The 24,038-nt window shown below is 44.3% G+C and overlaps 1 protein-coding gene across 12 annotated transcripts in view; it reads left to right on the plus strand.

Annotated features, from left to right (window-relative positions):
* The window catches only part of LOC135259731 (LIM and calponin homology domains-containing protein 1-like), a 112,256-nt gene that overhangs the window by 71,002 nt on the left and 17,216 nt on the right, over positions 1–24,038 (plus strand). For 4 of the 12 annotated variants that reach the window (XM_064344407.1, XM_064344411.1, XM_064344409.1 and 1 more), the window contains 5 exons: positions 2,108–2,303; positions 9,451–9,706; positions 14,982–15,206; positions 20,864–21,247; positions 23,303–23,338. In XM_064344407.1, the coding sequence (XP_064200477.1) occupies positions 2,108–2,303; positions 9,451–9,706; positions 14,982–15,206; positions 20,864–21,247; positions 23,303–23,338 (1,097 nt within the window). Of the gene's footprint in view, positions 1–335; positions 1,774–2,107; positions 2,304–9,450; positions 9,707–14,981; positions 15,207–20,863; positions 21,248–23,302; positions 23,339–24,038 lie in introns of those variants that run through there. The other 8 variants (XM_064344418.1, XM_064344408.1, XM_064344412.1 and 5 more) reach the window with 8 other exon arrangements.

Consider the following 24,038-nt stretch of genomic DNA (forward strand, 5'->3'; position numbering starts at 1 on the left):
AATGGGCGTCTCGATATATTTAAACATTATTGCTGTTTTAAGTGATTTTCCTTATACTTGCACTTTTATAAAAGAGGGTCAGCTGTTTTAAACATTTTTTAAATATATATTATATTTGTTCAAAATGTAAAAAAAATATGTATGCAGTATGTCAGATAAAATCAAGCGCTACATATTTTAGAAAATAGACAGCTATTTCCAGTTTAAAATATGTTAATTCTTCACATGCATTGTGGAATATACTGCAAAATGATGTAATTGCACATATAAGCATATTTGAAAGTGTATTCCATATAAATATTAACATTTACAAGTATACAACTTCAACTCATTGTATTTTTATCTTACCTCTTAGCAAATTGCATAGTCAACATATTTCCCTTAACTTTGTATGCCACACAAAATTGCAATATTATATTGCAATGCTATTGGGCTGTATCAGTGTGTTCATATCTATCAGTGAGGTGCATAATAATGAGGGGTTTTATGCAGAGGCATGTTTATCCCCTCAGTGACTTTCACAGAGAGTTGCAGTTACTTCTTTTCTCCACGGGCTAGAGCCCGCGTTGGCACTGTCCTGTGTGTTAGCCAATACAAACAAGAGTTAAACGTCCAGGGCCCGAGAGCGGAGGTGTTACGAGAGTATTCCTGGAGAGAAGTCACGGGCCTCTCATATTTACAGACTCCTGACTCAAGTCAGTAATTGTCTTTGTAAACGTTTTGCATGCGCTGCCCCCCTCGGGCAAGCTGTGATCTAAGGTCAAAGCGGCAGACAGCTAGCCTCTGTGTGACCGCGCGAAATGGCGTCAATACGACCTCGTAAAACAGCCCCAGAAACTACCCCTCATTGGTCAGGTCAGATGGTCTCTGTTGTGTTATAACCTCCTAACTGCTGTTGAGGGGGGGCCTCCAGCCAACCCCGTAAAGTCTCTGCACTTCACCGTGACATAGCCTCCCCTCTCTGACAACCTCTGTTTGACCACGGAAGCTACAGTGACCTGCAGTGAGTCTGAACAGAGCCTATACATCAGTCAGTATGTACAGCCAGTCAGTCAGGCAGTCAATCAGTCAGCCAGTCAGCTGGGAAGCAATGCTGTGAATCAGTCTAGCTCACAGGGAGTGAAGGTGGAGTTCCAGCAAAGGTTTTTGGAGAGGAGATTTGTGCAGGGAGAGGAATTTCCCCAATGGTAGGGGGCTGTCAAAGGCTGCCATTGTTCCTGGAGCCCCAGCCTTGTGGGTCAGCTACAAATGCCTCCACATCCTCCATCATCAGGGATTTGGCAGAGGGCGAGAGAGAGAGAGAGAGGGCTGGACCAGGAACTTCCTCTCGGGGGGGGGGGGGGGCAGGAAAGGCTGTCTCTGGTCTCAGCGCTGAGAGGAAAGAGTCATTTCATTCTTTGAGAGAGAGAGCGAGCGAGAGAGAGAGAGAAGGAAAACTGCATAATACCGATGTATTAGAGCACCGCAGAGACAAGGGAGCCAGAGACAGAAAGAGGGAACAAGAGGAAAAAGAGGAGGAGAGAGGAGAAGCAGAGGTGAGAGGCAAGGCAGGGGGGAATGGAGAGAGGAGGGGAGCGTGACCGTCCAAGCTGCCGGGAGCGTTAGGTTTTTATTGCGAGGGCTGGGGCGGCCACTCACATTTTTTTCACGCGCGCCGACGTGGTCTGGGAGCAAACGGCAGCGTCTGCACTTCGGGACGCCCGTCTTTGCTGGGGGCTCCGCAGCGCCAGGTCGTGACATCACCGCCGAGCCAACGGCATGAGCCGCCAACAGGTACCCGCCCGCTCCCCGTCCGCCCCGCCCGGACCCCCGCGCCTCGCCTCGGCCCCTGAGGGGAGGGGACCTTCCGCGCGCTGACCGGCGATTCGTCCGCAGGGGACTTAAATCCCGCCCCCGGCTGACCCACTTCTGACCCTCAGCTCCGGCCGCTCTTTCTGTGTCACATTCGCAGTTCCAGAGCAGCGGACTGAGCCCGGACCGGTTCTCCGGCTGTCTGCGGGAAGTCTTTTTTGATGTATTTTTGAAGGATGTGATTCAGCCACCTCTGTCTCCACCCTCCACCCTCCACCCCCCACCCCCCCCCCCCCAAAACCGTGTGCCCCGTTAGGAGGTGGAGGACGGCGAGAGCCCGAAGCGGAGCATTCGGGACAGCGGCTACATCGACTGCTGGGACTCGGAACGCAGCGACTCGCTCTCGCCCCCGCGCCACGGCCGGGACGACTCCTTCGACAGCCTGGACTCGTTCGGCTCCCGCTCGCAGCAGACCCCCTCCCCCGACGTGGTCATCCGCGGCAGCAGCGATGGTGGGTAACCCTGGGGTTGGGGTAAGCGTTAGCGTAGGGTCGGGTTGATGTTAGGATTAAGGCAGGGGTAGGGTTCGGGACATGCGTACACTTATAATCACACATCACGTGTGCACACGCACATGGACACACACACGCACACACACATGGACACACACAGACACTAAGACCCACACTCACACTTCATATTCACATTCACACACATGTTCACTCCCCATAAACACAAACAATGCCAAAGGTAGGAATGAACACACACCCATTTACACACAGGCACACACAAGCACACACACTCACACACGAACCCGCACCATACACAGGGGTATGGAGGCAAGCTCCAATGTTCACTTAACAGGGCTTCATTGTTCAACCAACTAGTTATGTGGAGAAGTGGCTCAAAAACTAGATTTTTAACGAGCATGTTGCTATTAAAAAGTTGTAAATTTCTATTATATACAGAACCTAGACAGTGCTTCACCTAAATCATATTCTTATATTTACTTCTGTATAATTAATTATGTTGTATTTAAAATATCAGCTATGGAAATCATTATCTGTTAGGCACAACAATATGCATTTGTTGTGAGTGTATGCCCTCTACAGATATCATCTATGAGTGTCCAGCTGCTGATGTCTGCAGTGGGTGTGTTTGTGTGGTCATCCCTTTTCTTTAGCTAGAACAATGTTGATGAGAAGACAGCTGCGATGACTCACGTTTATGTGAAGATAAGCTGTTAAAAGGACAGATAAAAAGGCAAGGTTTGTTGACAGATATCAGGTACAGGGACATACTGTGGTCAAACAGCGACAGGGTAGATTAGTCCTCACAATTTGCATTTTATTACAGAGGAACAGGATTGTGCAGTGCAAGGATTTCTTCTAAAATTTGCAGCTCAGCAAAAATAGGCTTCTACAGCAGAGTGTGAGTCATTGTTGCCAGGGCACCCATGTTATATTGCAGGGGTGGATGGCAGGCTGTGTGAGAGGACCTACAAACTCAGGCTTTGTGGAATGGGAGTCCTCTCAGGATCTCTTAGCGGTCTCAAGCCCAGGTCAGGCCAAAGATTCGTGATGTGATGAGCTACAATTGGTGACTCTTTGCAATGATTGAGTTGAATCGGCTGCATGCGCTGGCATCAGACTCCTCTCTGCAACATTCTGAAATGGTTTAGTTGCGTTGTAAATCTTTGGTCTGAACAGAGTTTTAGAGGTGCAGGAGGAGAGTTGGCAATAGTGATGTCACAACATGGAGAGGGGCTGTGGGTGATGTCACAGTGTGGAGAAGGGGGCATGAGTGATTTTAGTGATTTGGTGGCATGGCAAGTGTGATGTCACAGAGAGTAGATGGCCGTCTGCTGAGTCTACACAATGCGAGCAGCACATAAAATACTAGCTGTTCTTTTCCAGGCTAGTGTACCTGAGACATATTTCTTGACAGATGATTATTACCACATTTTGGTTTTAACCATGTATTGTGGGGTTAGTATTTAGTTTTTTCTTACTTATGTGGCAGCATATCTTGAATTACCATGTGGTAGCAATTAATCTTTCTCTTTTTATGCATAATATGAACATAAAAATGTTAGTGCTGGAATGTTGGAATGAGGTGTACATCCAAACACATGTTGAACAGAGTTTAAATTCTTTCAGGATATCTTAAAATCCTGTAATGAGGAAATGTCATTCTTTTCATAGTTAAAGCTGTACCAAGATTCCATCGAATAAAAACAGAGAAAGTTCCCTCAGCGACCAGTGAGACGTTTTCAGTAAAACTAATCTCACCACTGATGACTCCTTGAGGCCAATGTAAATAACGAGTTGACACCATGCTTTCAAAATAAAACAATTCTGCAAAGGTTGTCATCAGCTGTGAACCAAAATACAGATGGAATATCAAGTCATAACAATCACTTATGAGAATAAACAAATACTAGATGGGTATAATTCTACATGTTCTTTCAAGAGATACATTCCTGGACAATGTTCATACGACAGCCCAAACAAACCAACTGGCATTAACTATTTCTTAAGCTATTCGGATTCATATGTAGACTGTTTTGCTAGTTAATATAGAATTTCCATAAATGATATATGAACGCTAAGCTTGTTTCTCAGCAAACGCATGCACAAGTGCATGTAATATTTTGTTTTATTTTATTTTTTAATTGGGGAGTAACTCGATTGAGAAATTAGTCTTTGTTGGTGTTTTTCATGGGTATTATATTTCTGCTTTTTAAGTCATCGGCATATCATACTGTCTGCTTTTTGGTCTTCAGTGTTGTCAGTCAGTCTGTGTCAGTCAGTCAGTCTCAGTCAGTCTGTTGGTCTGTTGGTATGTCTGAGCCATTGTCGCTTTGCATTATGTGACCCAGTGAATCATATGACGCAGTGAGTTAGTTGGTGATGGTCATCATTTCATTTTAAGTCAATCAGTATGTCTTTTTATGTCTGTAGGTGTTTCTCTGTCAGTCGGTGTGTCTGTCAGTATATTTTAGAAAGTCTGTCTGCTAAGCTTGTGCACTTCTATCTGTAATCACTCTTTCTGTTTCTCAGTCTGTCAATCTAAGGTAAAAATTTTTCTCGCCTTGCTTTGTGTCATAGTAGCTGTTGACGGACAGCTGAAGAGGAAAGCTTTTGCCAGTGAGGATGCGCTTCAGGGGCCAAAATGCTGCCTAAACATTTGGCTTATTACTACATAACACCTTTTTTTACCACCTGGAACTATTCCCACTTGTCTGTTATATGAAAGAATGTAGAGTAATACACATATCCAACAGCTTGTAAAGATCTCACGTGGCAAGACGGAACTCATAAATGGAAAACATCTCATGTAAAAGGCGCAACTGATTGGTAGCATAGCAGACATGTTGACATTTAGTATTTGGCACAGCATTTTGAAGGTTTCACAGTTATTTATTCAAATCTTGTTCAAGACAGAAACAGTTTGCCCTTTGGCATAGAAGAGAAACTGATCCACTGGTGTGGCTTCAGTTCAGATATATCGACTTACGGTGACGATAATGATGCTTTGTTACCTGTACACTAGTGTACATTTCAAAGCACAAGGTGATGTTGTTAACATACACAGACCCACCGCTAAGTTGCTATTGCTATGTAATAATCATTAAGGAAAATCCTATTCCTGTTTTCAAGTTACATGTCTAATGCCTGTTAGTCAGTAAGCTGTATGTATTATAAAACTTGAACAGTGGCGACCAAAAGTTTTCTCCCTAGCTGGCTCTACTATTCCTTTGTATTTACACAATCATACTGGCATATGATATCATTCTAAAGATTGAGCAGCACTTCCACTGAAAGGAAGAAGTAAGACAGGTTTGATTGAAATGCTGGTTTCGTTTTTGCAGAATCCTTCTCAAGACATTTTCGATCACTGTTTTTTAGAATCCAGCCGATGCAATGCCAGGGACTTTTGAAAGTTTTGTTTCCTGAAGATCAGACGCCAGGCTGAAGCTTTGCCTGGGGCGTGTTTGGCACACCTGTGTGTCTGTGGTGCGAGGGGCTGGTCCGCTGACGCTCGCTAACCGTGACCGCTGCGGTGAATTCGGGAACGCAGGAACCGCCGTGCTTCCAGCGTTACCGGTCCTTTAGACCTGAGCTGGGCAAGCTCAGACACCACTCTGAGAATTATCAGGGGTTTGGCGCAAAGCGCGGCACTCAAACTGTGTTTTGACCCCTCATTTTTGTTATGGTTAGAGCTTGCTATGCACAACATAAGAAGCTCTAACCATAGTGCTTGGGGCTAAGAACGTGACATTGCATGGGAACTTCTAGAATGTGTTCCTCACAAATTAAGGACAGAAAAAGGACTGTAATACTAATTCAGGGGTGACTCTTTCACTTGTGTAGGTGAAGGGAGGGACCAACTTTGATAGTTAGGTTGGGGGGAAGGAGGGGGTGTCTGTCATTTGCAAGAGACTCAAACCCCTCCCTGGAGGGACTGTGGAGCCGTTACCACCTGCCCTCTGTCGGCAGTGGACGGGTCCGCGTCAGAGGTTTACACAGACCTGAGAATGGCACTCAGGGGTTTTCCCACATCTTGTATATTCCCTGTGGAATGAGCTTGTGAAACTCACCGGGCCTATGAGAGAAGACTTTGCAGTGCCTTCTGCATGTGCATTTGCAACACGTTTCTACGCATCCCACCACCGAGTGTGCTGTGGGTGTAAGATCAGATGCTGTGTTGTCTGTGACAGTGTACGATGAGTGATTGTTATTGTGACATGAGTTGATGAAGGCCTTAGCTCAGATATAACAACCCTGAATAATTACCCTTCACTCTTTAATCAGCCGAAAAGGCAAAATGTTATAAAATGGCTGTACGAGAGGAGTTTTGTAATGTCACCCTGGCCATAATTTAACACTGTAAACAATTGATTGCTCCTTCAAAATGTGACTGCTCAGCTTAATCAAACGGAAAACTTGTAAATGTTCCATCATCAGCACAAAACATTTGTCTCAACGGAGTCTGGCGAACTCCTAAGAAACGGCTGGAGAACCAAGCATCCTGTTTGGCCTGCGCGTGTTTTCATCTTATCGGAAGTGCAGGGGGAGCAGCCAGCTTTCAAGAAAAGCGGCCTTGATGAGTTGGAGACGCCACGTTTGTTGTGAGTTTGTGACCAAAAAAAAAGACGGCCTTGTGAAAACAGAATGACAGAAACATCCTGTTGGCTGCCGGGAATCTCGCGAGCCGAGGAGACGACCCGGGCGCAGGAGACGCGAACGAACAAACCGATTGGTCGGCGATTGGAGACCTTTGTAGTTCTGAGGCGCTCTGTGTTTGTGCGCTCCCGAGCACCTTAACACCAGGAAGCACGTGTTTCCCTTTCTCTGGTTTGTGCTGGAATTTCCCACAGCGGTCGACAGAACAGAACGTTTCCTACAATTAATGTGGTTCCCCTCCTCCTCCCGACGAAGAAGAGTTCAGGCCGCTGTTGCGGGATTGCAGTTAGGGTCCTGAGCTCAAATCCAGTAGGGCATACGTTCAGATCCTGGATGGGACACTGCTGTTGTATCTTTGAGAAATATGCTTGGCCTTAATTCATTCAGCAGTTATTTAGCTGCGCAAACAGATTATGTGTCAGATCCAAGAAACATCAATAACCATGAATAACGGTGCGTTCTATGCATTCTATGAAAAGAGTCTATTACAAAATGAACTCCTAAACTTTTATGAGGCAAATGAGCAGATTTCTTTAAAATGTGGTCAGGCGAGCAAAGGATTTGGAGGGAACTAAGAAAAGTTATTTTCAACAGCTGATGGTGAAACTAGCTCTGGTCCAGTCCTGTCATTTGGAATGTTAGTGGGCGGGTCAGCCAGTATGTCGGTGCACAGGTTTTGTAAGCCAGTTTAAAAAAAGAGCTTCTGAGTGACTTTGGGTGGGTTCCAGGGACCCCAGACAGGGGAAGAGACCCCCGTCCCCGGTTTGGACGGACGCCATACAGTTTGAGTGTACTCGCATTGTCTGCGACCCCAGCAAAGGAGCCAGAGGGGCCAAGTCAATGTTATTAGTGCTTGAATGGAGGCCACAATTACCCCTGTTTACCCCTAAATAAAGTGCTCTACATGGATACTCTGTGCACAGGCCCCTTTTCTGGTCGTCACTGGTGCTTTTTAGATATGTATTTCAGCTCAGGTAATCATGATTACTGGACGGGAGAAAATTGAGTCTATTACATGCTGGCAGAGCTTGCGCTGTGTAATTCGATACCTCAGTTTGAGAAAAGGCCGCTTAACTGGGCGGATGGGGTTTTAAGCTCCCTTATCCTTTGAGAGACACCGAATTCTCTTCCTCTCATTCTGAGGCTGATGCTTTTTGCAAGAAACAGCTGTTTTAGTAACTGAGCGGAGGCACCATAAACATGGTTTCATGTGGAGCTGTGCATGTACGTGATTTAACCAAGAATCTGTCCAGCAGATGCCCCCTCATTTGTGGCAATTTGTCCCTTCTGGTGGGGTGGATCCAGAACCACAAGTTGAGGCTAATTTTATTGGAGGGTTAAATGGCAAAGACCGACATTCAGTGTGCACTAAATAGCACCGCATGTCTATCTGGCTCAAGTCTGACATCTTGAACTGTTGCAGTAGTGTTGCGTAAGATGTGCTAAGGTGAACAATCCCCTTTCTCATCACCAGGGATTTAAACCGGTCTTTACGAGCTTTTAGCTATGGAATATGTACTGAAGATTTTTTTTTTTTATACGTGCTTTTGAAAGAGGGTTTTGTGGTTTTGTCGAATCGACTTCCAAACATGTGGAGCGCATCTTGGGGAGGAATTTACGTGGAGGGGAGAAGACCTTCAGCCATGCACTCATGTAGAGCCAGGTGTAATTGAACGCAAGCTGTCCGAATGTATATGCCGTAGAACCCGGTGTGGATCTGCAAAAATGGAAGCCATGTGCTGCTGGTCACCAAGGGAGCATTTATTTGTTTTAAGTGGGTAAAGATTCAAGCCCTGGCTCGGTGCCCTGCATAGCTGAACAGTACCAGAGCTTTTACCGTTGGCCCGGCTAAAAGAGGCCGGTTTCATGCTGCAGTGAGAATTTTAAACACAGTTATGTAGTATCTGACTTGTTTTCATTGTTAATTTACGGTTAGCTTTAAATGATGTTTGCGTTTCATCTCTCTTGGATTCAGAAAATGGCATTAAATATCCCTCATTATTGGTCATTGAAAAATGTACAATATTTCTCCTTTTGAATTAATATTTAATCAGATCCTTGAATTAACTTCAGGGAAATGTTAATAACAATTTTAAAAATGAAACACCAAAAGTAATGACTAACCCCATTGTAACTATACATGATAAACATCCATTTTGAACTTTTGCTACATTAGTTAAACTAAGGACAAGATCTAGCAAAAGTCATGGATCACAAATAATGTTCCTACTGCATTATTCATGTACAGTTAGAGTTGTTTCAGTGCTGCTCATAGCAATAGCACCAAAGAATGACCCCAATGTCCAATAGTAAAGCAGATCTCCAGATGCAACTACAGTCCACAAGCAACAAAGAGGCTATAATACCTTTATCGAACTGGAGGGAGTTTCTGTTATTATACACCTCCTCACTCGGTGGTCTCTGCTGTTCTGTTGGTGACTTCACTAATGGTCTCCTCCCGGTTCGCCAGGCCGCGGCAGCGACTCTGAGTCCGACGCCCCCCACAGGAAGCTTCCGGACATGCGGAAGGACGACATGCTCGCCCGCCGCACCTCCTGCAGCGAGCCGCGCACCGTGATGCCCTTCAACCAGTACCTGCCCAATAAGAGCAACCAGAGCGCCTATGTGCCTGCCCCCTTGCGCAAGAAGAGGGTGGAGCATCAGGAGGAGTGCCGGAAAAGCTGGAGCACGGCCACCTCCCCCATAGGAGGAGACAGACCCTTCAGGTAGCACCCTCCCTCACACACAGTTACATACACACACACGCACACACACACACACAGATACACAGTTCTACAATGCTGGTTTGACAGGCTGACTCCGCCTATTGTTGATTTATCATGCTTCATTCATTTTTGTTTCATTGGCATTTTTCATTGGTTTCATGGCTAATATTTATATAACTCTTAATAAATGACAATAACAATGTCTATAATGCATATAATAACACAAATATAATGATGTGGGGTCAAATATAGGCAAATGTGAATCTGTATTTAGTAGTATGTACAGTATACTGCAAATATCCTTATATTTAAACCAGTGTTTTGCAAAGATTCTCATTGTTCTATGACAGTACGGTCACAGTCTTGTAATTTATTAATGCATTGCTTTTAATTAGCTACTTGTATGGAACTCCAAGCTCCTCACAGTGTCAGAGAAAATAATTCAGCTCAACCCCCACCAATCTGTAACACCCTCCTGGATGTTGCATGTAGCCATTTTGTTTCAGAACATATCTTGCTCCAGTTCAGGTCCTTAAACCAATTATAGTGGGAGATTCTTGGGCACACTTCCAGAATGCTAGGGAAGCTTCTGTCTTTTGCAAGACGCGTGCGTTATTGGTTTTCTGCCTGTTGCAATTTTATTCCACTGAGAGGTCTCATCCAAGTACTAATCCAGCCTGACCTCTTTTAGCTTCACCAGTTAAGCAGAAGAAAGTTGCTGGAAGTTACAACCGGAGTTAAGCATAAGAGCACTCTAAGGAGACAGTGAAAGATGGTTCAAAATGGCTCCCATGTCGTTTTAACAATGTCAGGGAGAGTGTGGCAAAATTATGCAGTAACCAAGTCAAGTCAGTTTCCTATTTCTCACACTTTCTTGTTTTTTTGTGTGAAGAAAATAAGCTCTGTTTGGATTGGTCACTACAAAAGGCATTCGGATGATAGTGGATGCATACATGATGTGCATGTAAAAGTTTGTGTACTTGACTTGTATAGGAATTGGTGCAAGCATGCTTTCCCGTTAAGCTCTGTACTTTTTATGGAGGCTTCTGTTGTTTCTAGTGAGGTCTCCATTGGCTGCTAAGATTTCAAAAAAAGAAAAAAGATTTCTAAGGACAAAGCCAGGACACATCTTCAGAAGCAGGTGCTAATCCCTCTGTGTTTCATAATAAGATATTGGGAAAGCCCCCTCCATGTGATGCGAAGAAAGGTGGTCTCTGAAGCTTTGGATCTCAGATTTCGAGAAATATTTTCTGACCACCCTGTCTCTAAACTGAGCAGTTGTTATTTGGATGCAGCCCATAAAAAAACCCAGAGAAAAGGCCAATTTTCTCCCATTCTTCCTTGTCCAAATTAAACCGGATGCCTGGGAATCTCTTTATAGCCGATTTGTAAAATTAAAAAATATGAAGGCCGCCAAGGCATTTCGGGCAGCGTCGATGCAGAGGGGGAACTGATAGAGAACAGATGTGTGTTTTTAACTGTCCGTAGGCGCCCAGAAGCTCCTGCTACGTGCCCAGACTGGAGACAAAAATAGAGAAAGATGGCAGAAAACTGAAATCCTCTCGGAGCGCATTTTATTACGCTCTTTCGCCTTAAAACTTTGGGAAGTCTGGCACGACGTGAGGCTTAACATTATTAGACCTCCTAATGCACATCTCCGGTAGGCCTGGGGCTTGGAAGCATTCCTTGAGTGTGTGAACTTCAAACGCTTACAATATAGAAACCGGACTTTTCACATTGCAGATTCAGGTCTTCTTTTTTCCACGCTAATAAAAGGAGATTTGTCCCAGAGTTGGTCAACATGGCCAATACATTGCATCAAGGAGGAAAAAAATTTGGTCACCATGATGCAACTTTTAGTCCATCTGTCTACTCTTTCTGTCTGCATGAAACATTCAGTATGCTGCCCAGTGATATCGCTGTATACATAACCATCATATTACATTGGGAGAGATGCCTGTTTTTGTGTTATCTAGTGTTGTTTCTTTACTTGCAGAATAGCTCATAAGTCTTTCTTTTCAAAGTTTTCTGGAGTTTTTTTAAGCAGAAAGCACATAATTTTATTGCTGAGAGAGAAATGTGTTTTCCATTGCTCCAAAAATGCAAGGCCAGATAATGAGGTGATTATAACCCAAGATTCCTTGCAAAATAGAACATGCATATGCAAGTATGTTTCTGGATTTTTAGTTATATTATGAATACAGTGTGTACATGGATAAATAGCCCATTTCAGTGAGTAATATACCATATGTATTATAGTGGTTATGCATTATACTCATTATGATTATCAAATGTTTACATGACTTATGTCAACAACTGAATACTTGATTACTTGGTTTAATAACGAAGCATTGGTGTGCATGTGTACATAGTCAATATTTATTCACTGCACAGTCAGACCAGAGATACTGCATCAATGTGAACAAGCTTTTGGACTCTGAACGTTTTAAATGATTCATCCTTCTGTAATTGACAGAGAGTTCCTGTGAGTGTTCAGCATTGCAACAGCCCATAATTTGTAGCTAATATATATTCCAGGCACATCAGTAGTTTATGGAATAATCATCGCTGGAGCCGTGTCACGGGGGAAGGAACTTGTAATTGAAAGGAAAAAAAATGCGTAGTCTTGATAGTGGTAAACTGCCTGGTGACAACCATGTTTAACATGTGACACCACAGCCACCCCGAGACTATTAGAAACAAGGAAACAGTAAAAGAGGAGCCAAAAGAACAGTATCTCGGAACCTCACCCCAGAATCTTAGAGAGAAGTGGGGCTGACAGAGCCACAGCCAACCAACAGACCCACCACCTGGGGAGGTAAGAGGAGAGAGGAGGGAAAAAGAGAGGGAGACGCTAACAGCCATAAACAGCAAACTGAGCACAATGATTCAAAGGCACTTTAATTCACCCTGTGGAGTGTAGATCCTCTTCAAATTGTCAAAAACCTACAAGAGGAGACCCACTACCCGTTTGACAAATTGTTGCTCGCAGTGTTAAATATATAGGGCGTGGAAACCTGGCACTGGCACAGTAGTGAAGTTAAGGAGTTTGGCCACTTGCAGAATCCTCATGCTTCCCCAGGTTTTAGCTAAACCTGAAGAGAAACAAAACATTTTAGCTGTTTAATCATAGCTATTTATATGTACTGAAGAAAAAAGCTTTTGCTTCACCTGGGTATGCTTAGACATTAAAATCACTGGGGAAATAGCACTTTTTATGTCTTATTATTTCCATGGTGATGAGAAATAGGCTCTAATGATTAGGAACATCCCCTGTGTAGACAAGGCTAAAGGGATGCATTGCTGGTATTTTTTACTCTAATGAACTGAATTTGTTGAAAATTGAAAATCTCCCTTCTCTGTGAGCTGGTTGTGTTTTTATTCCATATATTTGCAGAAAGCGTTTTTTAAAAATGTTATATTTAGCTGAGCTGAAGACATTTCTCAGGAGAGCAAAGCTAGCTCATCCTCTTGTTTATCGTAAACATTTTGGTCTTGTTGGACTAAAATACAATTCTTGTGGAATACGAGCGTCATTAAATTTCTTGGAATTTCTTTGAAGAATGTGGGTGTATTTGTGTTTGATGTAAGTTAGTGTTTATGCACAAGTGTGTGTTTTTAGAGAACATTAGAGTTTTTATTATTCTGAGTTTATTCGTTCATGCATTATTTAGAAGTGTGCTGGCATGATTGTGGTTTTGAATTGTTTATGTGAGTGTCTTTATGTGTGTGAGGACATTACCACTTTGAAGTGTGATTGTGTGTTTGCTGCTGGGTAAACATACATAAAAGTATGTTTATGTGAGTATATGTATGTGGGTTTGCTTGTATTTTTTATATTGTGAATGTCATTTGTGAATGTGTTACAAGTGTACATAGTTTCTTTGTAGCCTGATAGTTTGAAGTCTTTGTGTATGGTTGGGGGTCACGGAGCTAGTGAAGGGAGAGGGTGACTGAGAGAAAAAGCATCTATGCTGTATCTGAGATTTTCTTGTTTAGACAGATCAACTGTTACCACAGGTCTGTAAATATCAAAAATGCTTCAGGTGTTTTACTTCAAAAATGGCTTTCTTCTCATTGTAATAATTACATAGATTCTGTATACAGCAGGAAGGGGAACTCAACTGTTTTAGAAGTTGTTGTCAACTTTTACTCTTGGTTTTACTATTCCTCTTAATTCCTGTGGTTGTTTGGCTGCAAGAGAGGGAGAGATCTTTGTTTTTATTTTACTATAACAAATGCTAATATTAGCATTAACAAGCGTTGGAGTTCATCAGGGGTATTAAACCTTTGTATGAAATGTGCTCAAGAGCCAAATCAAAAACGAAGCAGAAGAGACCAAAGCCATTTCCTCTCAGTTCATTGTGAAGAGACGCATTTTCTCACCCAAACAGCCCCAAAACTGGAACCCGTAAGTGCCTCCGCGGATGGGGACCCACACAGTGTCTCAGTGGGATATTTGAGTGGGTTGCAGCAGAAGGGGGAGCTAATACGGGGACGTGGATCTGGAGGTGGAGCCTGGAGGAGCTCTGTGAGGAGCTCTCTGTCCCCAGACACCGGCTGAAGCTTCGATTAGGTGGATCTCGTCAAGCCTGAATTAGTTGCTAAAATTCGGACTGCTGAATTTGGAATTCATTAATGAATCTGAATGAATTTGGAATTGTCATGCCTGTGTTTTGACTGATTGAGTCACAGTTATAATATTCCTATCAGCGTGTGTGTGTGCGTGTGCGTGTGTGCATGTAGGCGTAGCAGTGAATTTGTGCGCAGTAATTGTGTTTTACTTGGGTTGTGACATGCGTTTACAGTTCACACATTTAACACTCGTTTTATTGGGTGTTGGCTGTATATGGGATTGTTTAACGGCGTGGGATTGCCTGAAAACAAAAGGAATATTTTCTGTGTGGGAGCCGCTAAATATTTGCATGGGCTTGAGTTGGGTCCAAGCTGGGTCCAAGGGATTGCTGTAACTGGGCCGTTGCTCGACTGTCAATCACTGTCACTGCTTCTGCCCCACCCTTCCATGCTGTTCCTCCTTATGATCCTTCATGTTTGTGTGCCGTTTTTAATGCATTGTGTTTTGGTTTTTTTTTTTTTCCCTCTTCCATTTCCACCTGTGGCATATGTTGCTGTGCATGGCCCCTGTCGTTGTCCTCGTCGTCGTGCTCGCCATTCCCGTTGCCGTGGTGCGTGCCGTCTCCTGGGTGTCGTGGCTGTGGTCTTCCGTGTGATCCGTGTCGTTTCGTGTCGTGTCCCGTCGTGTGGTGCGCTGCAGTGTGAATGAGTCCCCCCGTACCGCCGTCCGAAAAGACAACCGGCTCCCGCGGACCGCGGGGCCGGCCGATGAAGAGGACGGTGAGGAATGGCACGATCTGGCCCGAAGGAAAGCACAAAACAGCCCCCTGCCACGCGGTGACACCTTATTGGCTTTCGCCCAGACTCCCACGATGCACTCCGACTCGGAGGAGCGGGGGCGGACCAGGACGACCTCTGAACCCAGGTGCTGCCCCACCCACGCATTTACCATGTCTCACTCTAAAACCGAATCTCTGAATTACGAACTTCTCAATGTCATACAAGGTCTTCCACAGAGAAACAATACTGCAGGTATCCCATCTTGTCAGACATCCAAGTGTTTGATGGAAGAGGTTCCTTGGCTGAAAAAAAGCAGATATATAAATGAATTTTGATGTGCCTTACCAGAAATATTTTGGCTTTTGCCTGAGCTTTCTCCTCTCCCAGATAACTGAATTGGCTCTCCTGATTGGTGAAGTTACACAGTTCGGGTGGACACTCAACCAATTGCACTGCTCAATAGTTGTCAGGTGACATCTTATAAACCTTCCAAACTAACAAGATTTTGGGGGGCTTGTTTTTCTTGGACTCGCTGTGGTTACTTGGTATTTCCAAACAGAGAGCAAGCTTTTGGGATTTGGCTCCTTCACCTCGAGTCTGTTCAAGAGTCCTTATGTTTGAAGTTCAGTGTACCACTGTGAGACATTGCTCTGAATTAATGCCAAATCCAGCATAGCTGAATTCCTAATACTGTTGTGATACGAGACTAAAACACAGAACCTTTGTCGAGGGACTGTACAATTTTGTTTTGACTTTGTGAGCAAAAATGTTAATCGCTAATAAGACTTTTACGGATTATTTTTTTAGCAGTTTCAATATTTTCTGGCTCCTTGCTTTCCACAGTGCTCTCATCCAATAGGCTGGCCCTGCACCCATGGTCTTAGTGTGAGTGACATGTCTTCAGAGGAGTACCATATTATTACCCAGAAAACCCAGGGGAAGCCTTGGTTGATTTGGAAGGATGAGGAGGACAGTGAGGAAGGGCAGGGGATGTTGCTGAATATTTTTAGCAGGAGAGCCCACCGCATCCAATTCATTCAGAAAGCCCTCAGACCCCATAAGTGTGAGCCTCCATCACCCCATCCGACGCGGAAATGTCACACTCTTAGTTCTGCCCTTCCCTTGTTTTGGCGGCTTTAGTGTAATCATCTTATTTCCTCTACCACCCCCCACTCCCCTCATTGTTCATGTTTTGTTTAAAAAGAGGGCCTTTTATTTCTCCCTAGAGAGTTCACATGGAATAGATTAAAAAAAGATTTGGCAGAAATAATGATACTTGGAAAAGGCGTATATACGCTCGGGGTGCTGCAATTAACAATTTTAGCGCACAGCTGTTGTTTCTTCTTTTTTAAGGATCCATCTTTGTTCCCAGTGCAGGCTCATGAGTGGGCAAAGTCTATGTGTGGGCTATCAACTTATCGACATGAGCAACAAAAACTCCTTATTCGTATACAGGTTTCTCTCAGGAGTTTGCTATTTTACAAGCAAGCGATGTGTTCTTTAGTTCCTCTCGGACCGAAGCGTGGCTCATTTATGGGATGACACACCGGCAGGAAGTGAGGACATCTTCATAACGCTAAGTAGTGACGGCATGGTGTTTGTGCAGGAATGAAAGGTCAAACAGAAATACCTTAAGTGAATGGGGATCTGGAAGAGTGTGGCTAGCAGAAGCGTATTCAGTATACACTATTTGCAGTTATAAATAAGTACAGAGAATACCATAAGGGATAGAGGGTGAGGGCGAGTTCTTGTCAGGCTTGGATTTTAAATCTAACCTGAATTAAGTCTGAGATTGCATTGAGTTTGACCCTACCCTAATCTTGATAACCAAGAGCAAGTATTTGTTTTCCACAAACAAAAATCTAATTTTATTAGAATTGAGAATCTGTTTGTGTGTGTATTCCCCCTATATTATATAATATTGAAAGTGTATAATGTAATTTAATCATTATATTATATTATATTATATTATATTATATTATATTATATTATATTATATTATATTATATTATATTATATTATATTATATTATATTATGGTGTCCCGGAGGAGGTCCGGCTCACAGCCCTCCTCTGTGTATGTATGTGTGTGTGCGTGTGTGTGCCCATGCGCGGCAGGTTTAAGTCTGTTTGACTGCAGCAGCCATGCTTTGTGAGAGTGTGTGTGTTTCCACTGCAGTGCTCTGAGTCATTGCTGTGTCCTCTGAGTGCCCCTGATTGGAAACATCCCCTGTGCCCCCCCAATGCAGAGCAGCAACAGAGCATCAGAAGCCCTCCTGTCTGAATCTCTCCTGTCTGAGAGTGTATCCCAGCAGCTGTCCAGTCTCCTGACTCCGTCAGACTGCGTGAGGGGAGGTCAGCCTTCCAGGAACAAAAGCTCTGAAGCAGGCCACTGGCATTAAATCAACTGAATGTTTGTTTTATTTTTGAATATTTTGACATTAATGATCCCAAAACAGGAAGGCCTTTGCACCATTTTGTGCATGTGTTGAATTATTGACTAAAGCTGGCTTATAACTCTTGAAAGCTGCAAGACTACGATTATTTGCACTTGAATTGTGCCGTGCTTACTGTTAAAGCCAGTGTGCTGTTAACTGTGCTGTTAATCAACAATGAGTTTAACAGTAATGAGCACCCTCCAAATTAAAATTTTCAGCTTGGAATTTGATCATTTTTCCATTAGAAAATGTTGAACATTTAACTTTTTAATAATTTTTATGAGTGATGCATCATCAGGGTACACAAATTGTCTTTTTTAACCCTGCAGCTATGAAAGTCATGATTTATGTTAAGCGCCACACATAAATTGCAGCAAAAAAATGATGTATCCTTTGTAGCGAAAATGATTGGTGTAGACTGATGAAATACAGTCTCTCTGAGCTGTGAAGTAGAAAGACAGCTATTCACTGATTTATTGATGAGTGACAGGTTGTTTCTACTTGGAAAGTATTGATTTAGGGTTTAAAATTCATCAGAGAGGCTTTATCACAGGAGTTTTGGCAAGGGTGGGTCAGTTGTAACCCTGTGGACACGGGGATGCATACATAATATGAAGAGACCACAAGGGTTAAAAACCATCTTTTGCTACAATGGCTTCTACTTCTATGGTTCCCCTACAAAAGGGGAACTTTTGGCTCACCCCAGTGCGTGCATGCGTGCCTGTGACGGCACTTGTGTTTGCATCGCCTAGCAGCCAAACATCTGGCCCACCGCTGAGTGGCCGCGCGACCGCGATGCCAGCCGGCGGGTTCGAGGGGACGTCGCCCCGGCGTCCGGCCCGACCAGAAAAAGGCGCCGTTTTCCGTTCCCGAGGCATAATAGGGCCTTTCAGCGGCCCGTCCCTCTCGCCGGATGCCTTTGTTGATTTATCCCTCCCTTGAAGGCGAGCCGGGAGCCCAGGGCTCGCCGTCTGCAGCCCTGTGGGAAAGCGGGCTGCGGGACCGGAGTGTGTTTCCGTGGCAATGCGTCGAGGCTCGCAGTCGGTTATCACATCGCCATTTTCATAGAAAAGTGAGACCGGGTGGTAAAAGAAATTTGGGGAGTCTGAATTCAGAGATGATCCTGTACTGATTCCTTCATTTCCCTGAGCTTTGTTCTCTTTCCATCACCCTGCTTTAGCTCTGCTCATTGGTCTTTGTGCCTACTCAGTGGTCTGTGGTGATTCTGGTTTGGGGGCACTCAGTACTCAATGCTTCTCTTGGGAAGGGATAGAGATGGCAGAGATAGGTGATCTGACTGGATGCCACACCCAACCTACCCCAACTTTCCTGGTAGCTGACTGCACAGCTGTCTTCCCACTATCACCAAACTTGCTAACTCCAAAATGCTGATAAAAGCCCAACCTGAAGGGAAAGGTGGACAAAGGAGTGGTACTGAGCCGGAGAGCTTGAAACTCTGCACACTGATTTGCTGCTACCGTTGTGCCTTCCCTGTGACTGGCTGCGGCTCCAAGCTGGCTGAGTGGGTTGCCAGGTCTTACTGTAATGCACCATACTGTCCCAAGGTCGTGACTCTGGTAGTTGGAACATAAAGACTGTCATACACAGTGATGGAATGTGCTTCATTAGCTCAGTTTGCAACCAAAAATATCATGTGCTGTACTTTAGTACTTACAACTTTTCTGAATTGCATCCCACTGCCCTGGCTGTTGGAGACCAGTGGCTCGGAACTGGGAAAGACTGCACAGCCAGATCAGCTGCTATTCTGGACTAGTTTGAGACACAATATGGTATTGAACTTCATTGTACTACAGATGGAATCATGTCAGCTTTAGTGTCATTTGCAATGCATAACAAGCTATTTTTTTATTTTGACAGTGCATAATAGGATTTTATTCCTAATTAAACATGTCACCCTGAAATACTTTTGTAATATAAAACGTAGCGGCAGCACGAGAATCACAGTGCAACAAGACTCAGTAAGTTTCCAGAGTGCTCAGTTAGAAGAATGCAATTGCATTAGCTGCCAGCAGCCAGTGTGATCACCCGCAACCATTTGAGGGCCTAAGGGTTTGTATTGCATTGGGTGCGCGTGAAGCCCCAGCTGAATAATGACCATGGCGAGGGTGGAGACAGGAGCGGGTGAGAAACCGTCAGGATGGAAGAGGAAACGGAGGAGAACAAAAGACGCGCTAGCGCACAAGGCCAGGGCATTCCAGAGGACCGTCCTTCAAGACTGAAGTGCTCGGCGGGTGGGGTTCTCCAACAGCGTCAAGGTTAAGAGGAAGCCCAACCAAAACAGCCGCGAAAGCAGAAGACGGGAGATTTGTGACGGCCCCGGAGCCGCGAGGGCGCTGCGATGGAACGAGGCCTCCGTACCGAGGCCAGAGCTCTGCGTGCGTTTGCACGCTCAGTTCCAGCGCATGACGGATTACCGCGATTCATCTCAACTCCTACTCAGTGCAGGTTTTGTTAAGCTAAGAGAACGCTGGCTAGGACAGGTGGTTCTACTTACGGTATTTTGCTGTTTGTAGATGAACCGTTCGAAAAATGATTCACAGTAATGTCCGGAATTTACGGTCGTAGAACTTCGTCTTTTGTCCCGCTTCGGTGCGGGAGGTCACTGCTTGTAACGGACTCTAATAGAATGACAACAAATACTCGTTGACCTGGTGAAAAACAGCATGCGAGCCTGCAAAACTGGAGGATTCCTGTGGGCCTTGTGTTTTGGCTGCCGACATTTACATTTTTTTTTCTTGGCCCTGTCCAAATCTCTTAAGAAGGAGACCACACCCACAATCAGCTTTGTTTTCCCTTTTACCCAGACAGCTGAGTGGGAGATAGCATCGGCCAGGGAAAGCACTAAGCAAATGGCTTTTTATGGGAAGTTATGCGCTGTAAATGTTCTTGGTGCCCACAGCTCGGTGTACTTCTATTTTACATTGATTTTACATATGTACTGGTGGGTTGCGGGGGGAGGGGGGTGAGATCAGGAATTTAAAGATTTTCGAGCTGCTGGACTGCCTTCGCATTAGTGACTTTATCTGTTTGATGAATTGTAATAATAAACCAAACTATACTGTTTAGCCACATGCTTTTGTTTTCCACTATCAATTTTTTTATTGTTTATTTTGTATTTTGTTTTTGCTTTTCTAATCCACCAGGAGTTATACTTTGTATTTGTAAGATTTTTATATATCTGCTTGGTTCTTGTGCATCTCCACTCTCCTTGCATCTTTCAAGTCACTTTCAAAGCGCGAGTTTGATTTATTTGCTTTTGTTCCTGGCATGTTTTAACTCCGCCCCAACTGTCCCCGCCCACCGCCTGCCTCCCTCTGCCTGATGTAACTGGATAATTCTCTCAGCAGTAGCTTGGGCTTCTCGAGCTCGCTGGAACTGTACCGGGGGCTGTCGACGACCGGCAACGCGGCAACCTCCATCGCCATGACGAGCCCCGTTGCTACCGCCCCGGGGAACTGGACGGACAGACCCAGGAAGCCCCCCCTGGTGATGGACAGGGAGGAGGCGGGCCACGGCAGGGATCCGGCTTCCCGCGCGGCGGAATCGCGGAGAGATGACGTGAAGATGACTCGCCACACTCTCAACTCGCCCCAGCACGCCAGCCTGAGCCCCACCCACTTCCTGCCTGCGCCCGCCGTCCAGCTGGGCAGGCCAGGGAAGGTCGAAGGCGAGGGGGTCAGATCCCGGCCGCGTAGACCGTCCTGGTTAGATGATGATCAAGCCCCAATGTGAGACTCCCCATCACCTGTAATATTCAGTTTTATCAGTGCCATGTCCGTGGATTATATTTTGTATCTGATCCGACTGGGTGTTCACTTGGTCTTCTAAAGGAAGCTGAGCTATTGCGTAGCTCTTTTAAAGCACAGTATATTAGGATCCCTTACTGACAAAAACCAGGCCCTATCTGTCCATTAAGAAGCGAAAGCCCAGCTTAGCTAATGAAAGCCCAGCTTAACTAGTGAAAGCCCAGCTTAACTAGTGAAAGCCCAGTTTAGCTTGTGAAAGCCCATCTTTGGCATTGCTGGGTCTGCTACTTTTAGACAAGCAGATATGAGGCTGTCCTGTATAGCACCTCAAAGGCAACAGAGCAGCTGATTTTCACTTTAAGAAGAGCCCCATTTGCAGTTGTACCACAGCGAAACAGGATATTGAACAGCAGCCCTTAAAAAGACTTAAAGACTTAAAAGACTAAAAATAATGGGATAGTCTGCATGTCTGTTAGTTGTCTTGATGATGACGCTAAATCCCTTGTCTTCTGCCTCTGGATGGAATGGAATTTGTTTCTTTATTTTTCCCTTTCACTGGATCTTTTTCATTATTTTTACTTATTTTAATAAGATTTATTTTGATGAAGGTGCATGGATATGGCTGTGCTGCATGTGTTACTTTATAAGAGGTCCCCCTTCAGATGGTGGCATGCAACAGGAAGTGAGTGGAAAAGGAAGGCTGGAGACTGTGAGCTCCAGGGGGCCGTGTTCTGCATGGGCTGGAGAGGAAATTCTGGACAGGGGGATTCTGGACCTCCCGTCTGTTTCCTGCTTGTGGGAAGAGACCGTGATTGAATTTGCTGCGGCAGACATCCTGTGCATGGAACCTAAACGACAGCATTCGCGAAATTGTTTTGTTTTGTTTTGCTTTTGTTTTTGATTTTTTTTATTGCTTGATTTATTTTACATTTGGAGCATGCGTGGGTGACATGAAGACCACACAAGGAGGCATTTCTTCGATACCGTTCATCTGAAGTAACTGCATAACTTGCATGACCAGTGACCTGTCGAAACAGGACTCTCCTTTATCCGGGTACTAAAACAATGCAGTATCACAATGTGCCTTTGGTTTCTGTCAGATCCTTATTGCAGATCCACCTCTAAAATCCACAGCAATTATTATGATTATTTATTATCATCATTTTGTATAATGGCTTATTATATAATAGTTTTGTAAATTACTTGGTTGCTGCGGTCTAACAGATTTATAAAATAATTCTGAAATAATAGCTTTTCCCTGATCAGGTGAAATGTATTGATGGTATTCGTTGCTTGAAAAAAAGCTGAAAGTCCCATCTTGCCTACAGCATTATGTGCATTGGAACACAGAAGCACTTTTTTGGTTCAGTAGGCTTTGACCGTAAAGCATGTTCATTGCTGTCTCCTGTCATATTGGTGCCACAGATCTTTGTGTTTCATTATCCAAGCCCAGCATTCTCTTGCTTTCTTGTGGTCCCTTTCAATAAAACTACAAACCACAGTTTGACGCACGCCCATGGTGATCTCAACGTTTCTTTGAAGCCGTCCTCGTTGCTAAAGTTGCGGTGTTAAACTTGGCCACCAGTGCCTGTGTTGTGGTTTCTAAAAAGGGGTCTGTCTTTGAAGTTTGGACAAGCTAACAAGAAAGAACTGGATTTATTTGTTTAACTTAAGAATAGGATAATTTGTATGTGAAAGTAATATGTATGCAGACTGTTTACATTAGAAAGGACTTTGTGAGAGTACTTCAGTACACATCCTAAGAGTGCCGCCTACTGGTTAGCACCTGAAATTACACCTGCTCTGTGTTTCTAGTCAGGCTCTGAACTATTGAAGTCTTCTGAAGATGATATGCCAGTGTGCATGCCTTCTGGGAAATAGTGTTGCTTTTCAAATATTACTTATTGCATTATTGGGATTTTTAAACTGCATGAATGTCTTTTGCTCTGTGCATTTGTCCTTCATTGGATGCGCGTTGAACCCCATTGTTTGTTCTTAAGTGTTTTTTTTTTTCTTTCCTATGTTTTGTTTTTGTAGATTCAGCCACAGATCTAGTGTTTCAGATGACCACGAGTAAGTCCCTCTCACCGCGTGCGTTAACTCCTTCGCTCTTTCCTGTCGCCTCGGTGACGGGTCGCCTGCATGTGCATGCTCATGGTTTCCCTCTTTTCTGCGATTCCAGCTCCATACTGTTGCGCAGATACGAGAGCGCATGCGTGCACTTAACCAACAGAGCTGACGTGTTTGAGTCTCTCGAATGCAAGGTGGGGGGGGGGGGGGGGGGGGGGGTAGGGACCTCTTTACTGACCTTATCTGAGATGTGACAGCCAATCAGCATGATTGCCTGATGACATTATGACGGACACAATATAAAACATGTATCTCACAGTGTGTGAGGTTTATTGATCAGTGTCAAGAGTTATGCCTGTGACCGTGGCGATATCTATTTCTTTAAGAATAGCTGTTTTTTTTTCAACATAGTTACTGGTGGCAGCTGTTTGATCTTAATTTATTATTTATTATGAAGCCATGTTATTGTTTTTAAAAAGCTTTTTTTAAATGCTGTTACTTTGTAGTAGTTTATAATTCATTTAAAATTTTCTGTTGTTAGCTAATTGAAATCGTATGTTAATAAGTGTTCGGGAAAGTGGGAAAGTGTTATTTGGAAAAACCCATCACAAGTCAATATTTGGCCTAAAATGGCGTTCCCTCCATTTTATTTTCTCATTGATCGAGGCTAAGTGTATTATTTGACATTGCTTTGAGTGCCATG

This window comes from Anguilla rostrata, chromosome 7 (assembly GCF_018555375.3).
Source record: "Anguilla rostrata isolate EN2019 chromosome 7, ASM1855537v3, whole genome shotgun sequence".
In the NCBI taxonomy this organism is placed as follows: Eukaryota; Metazoa; Chordata; class Actinopteri; order Anguilliformes; family Anguillidae; genus Anguilla; species Anguilla rostrata.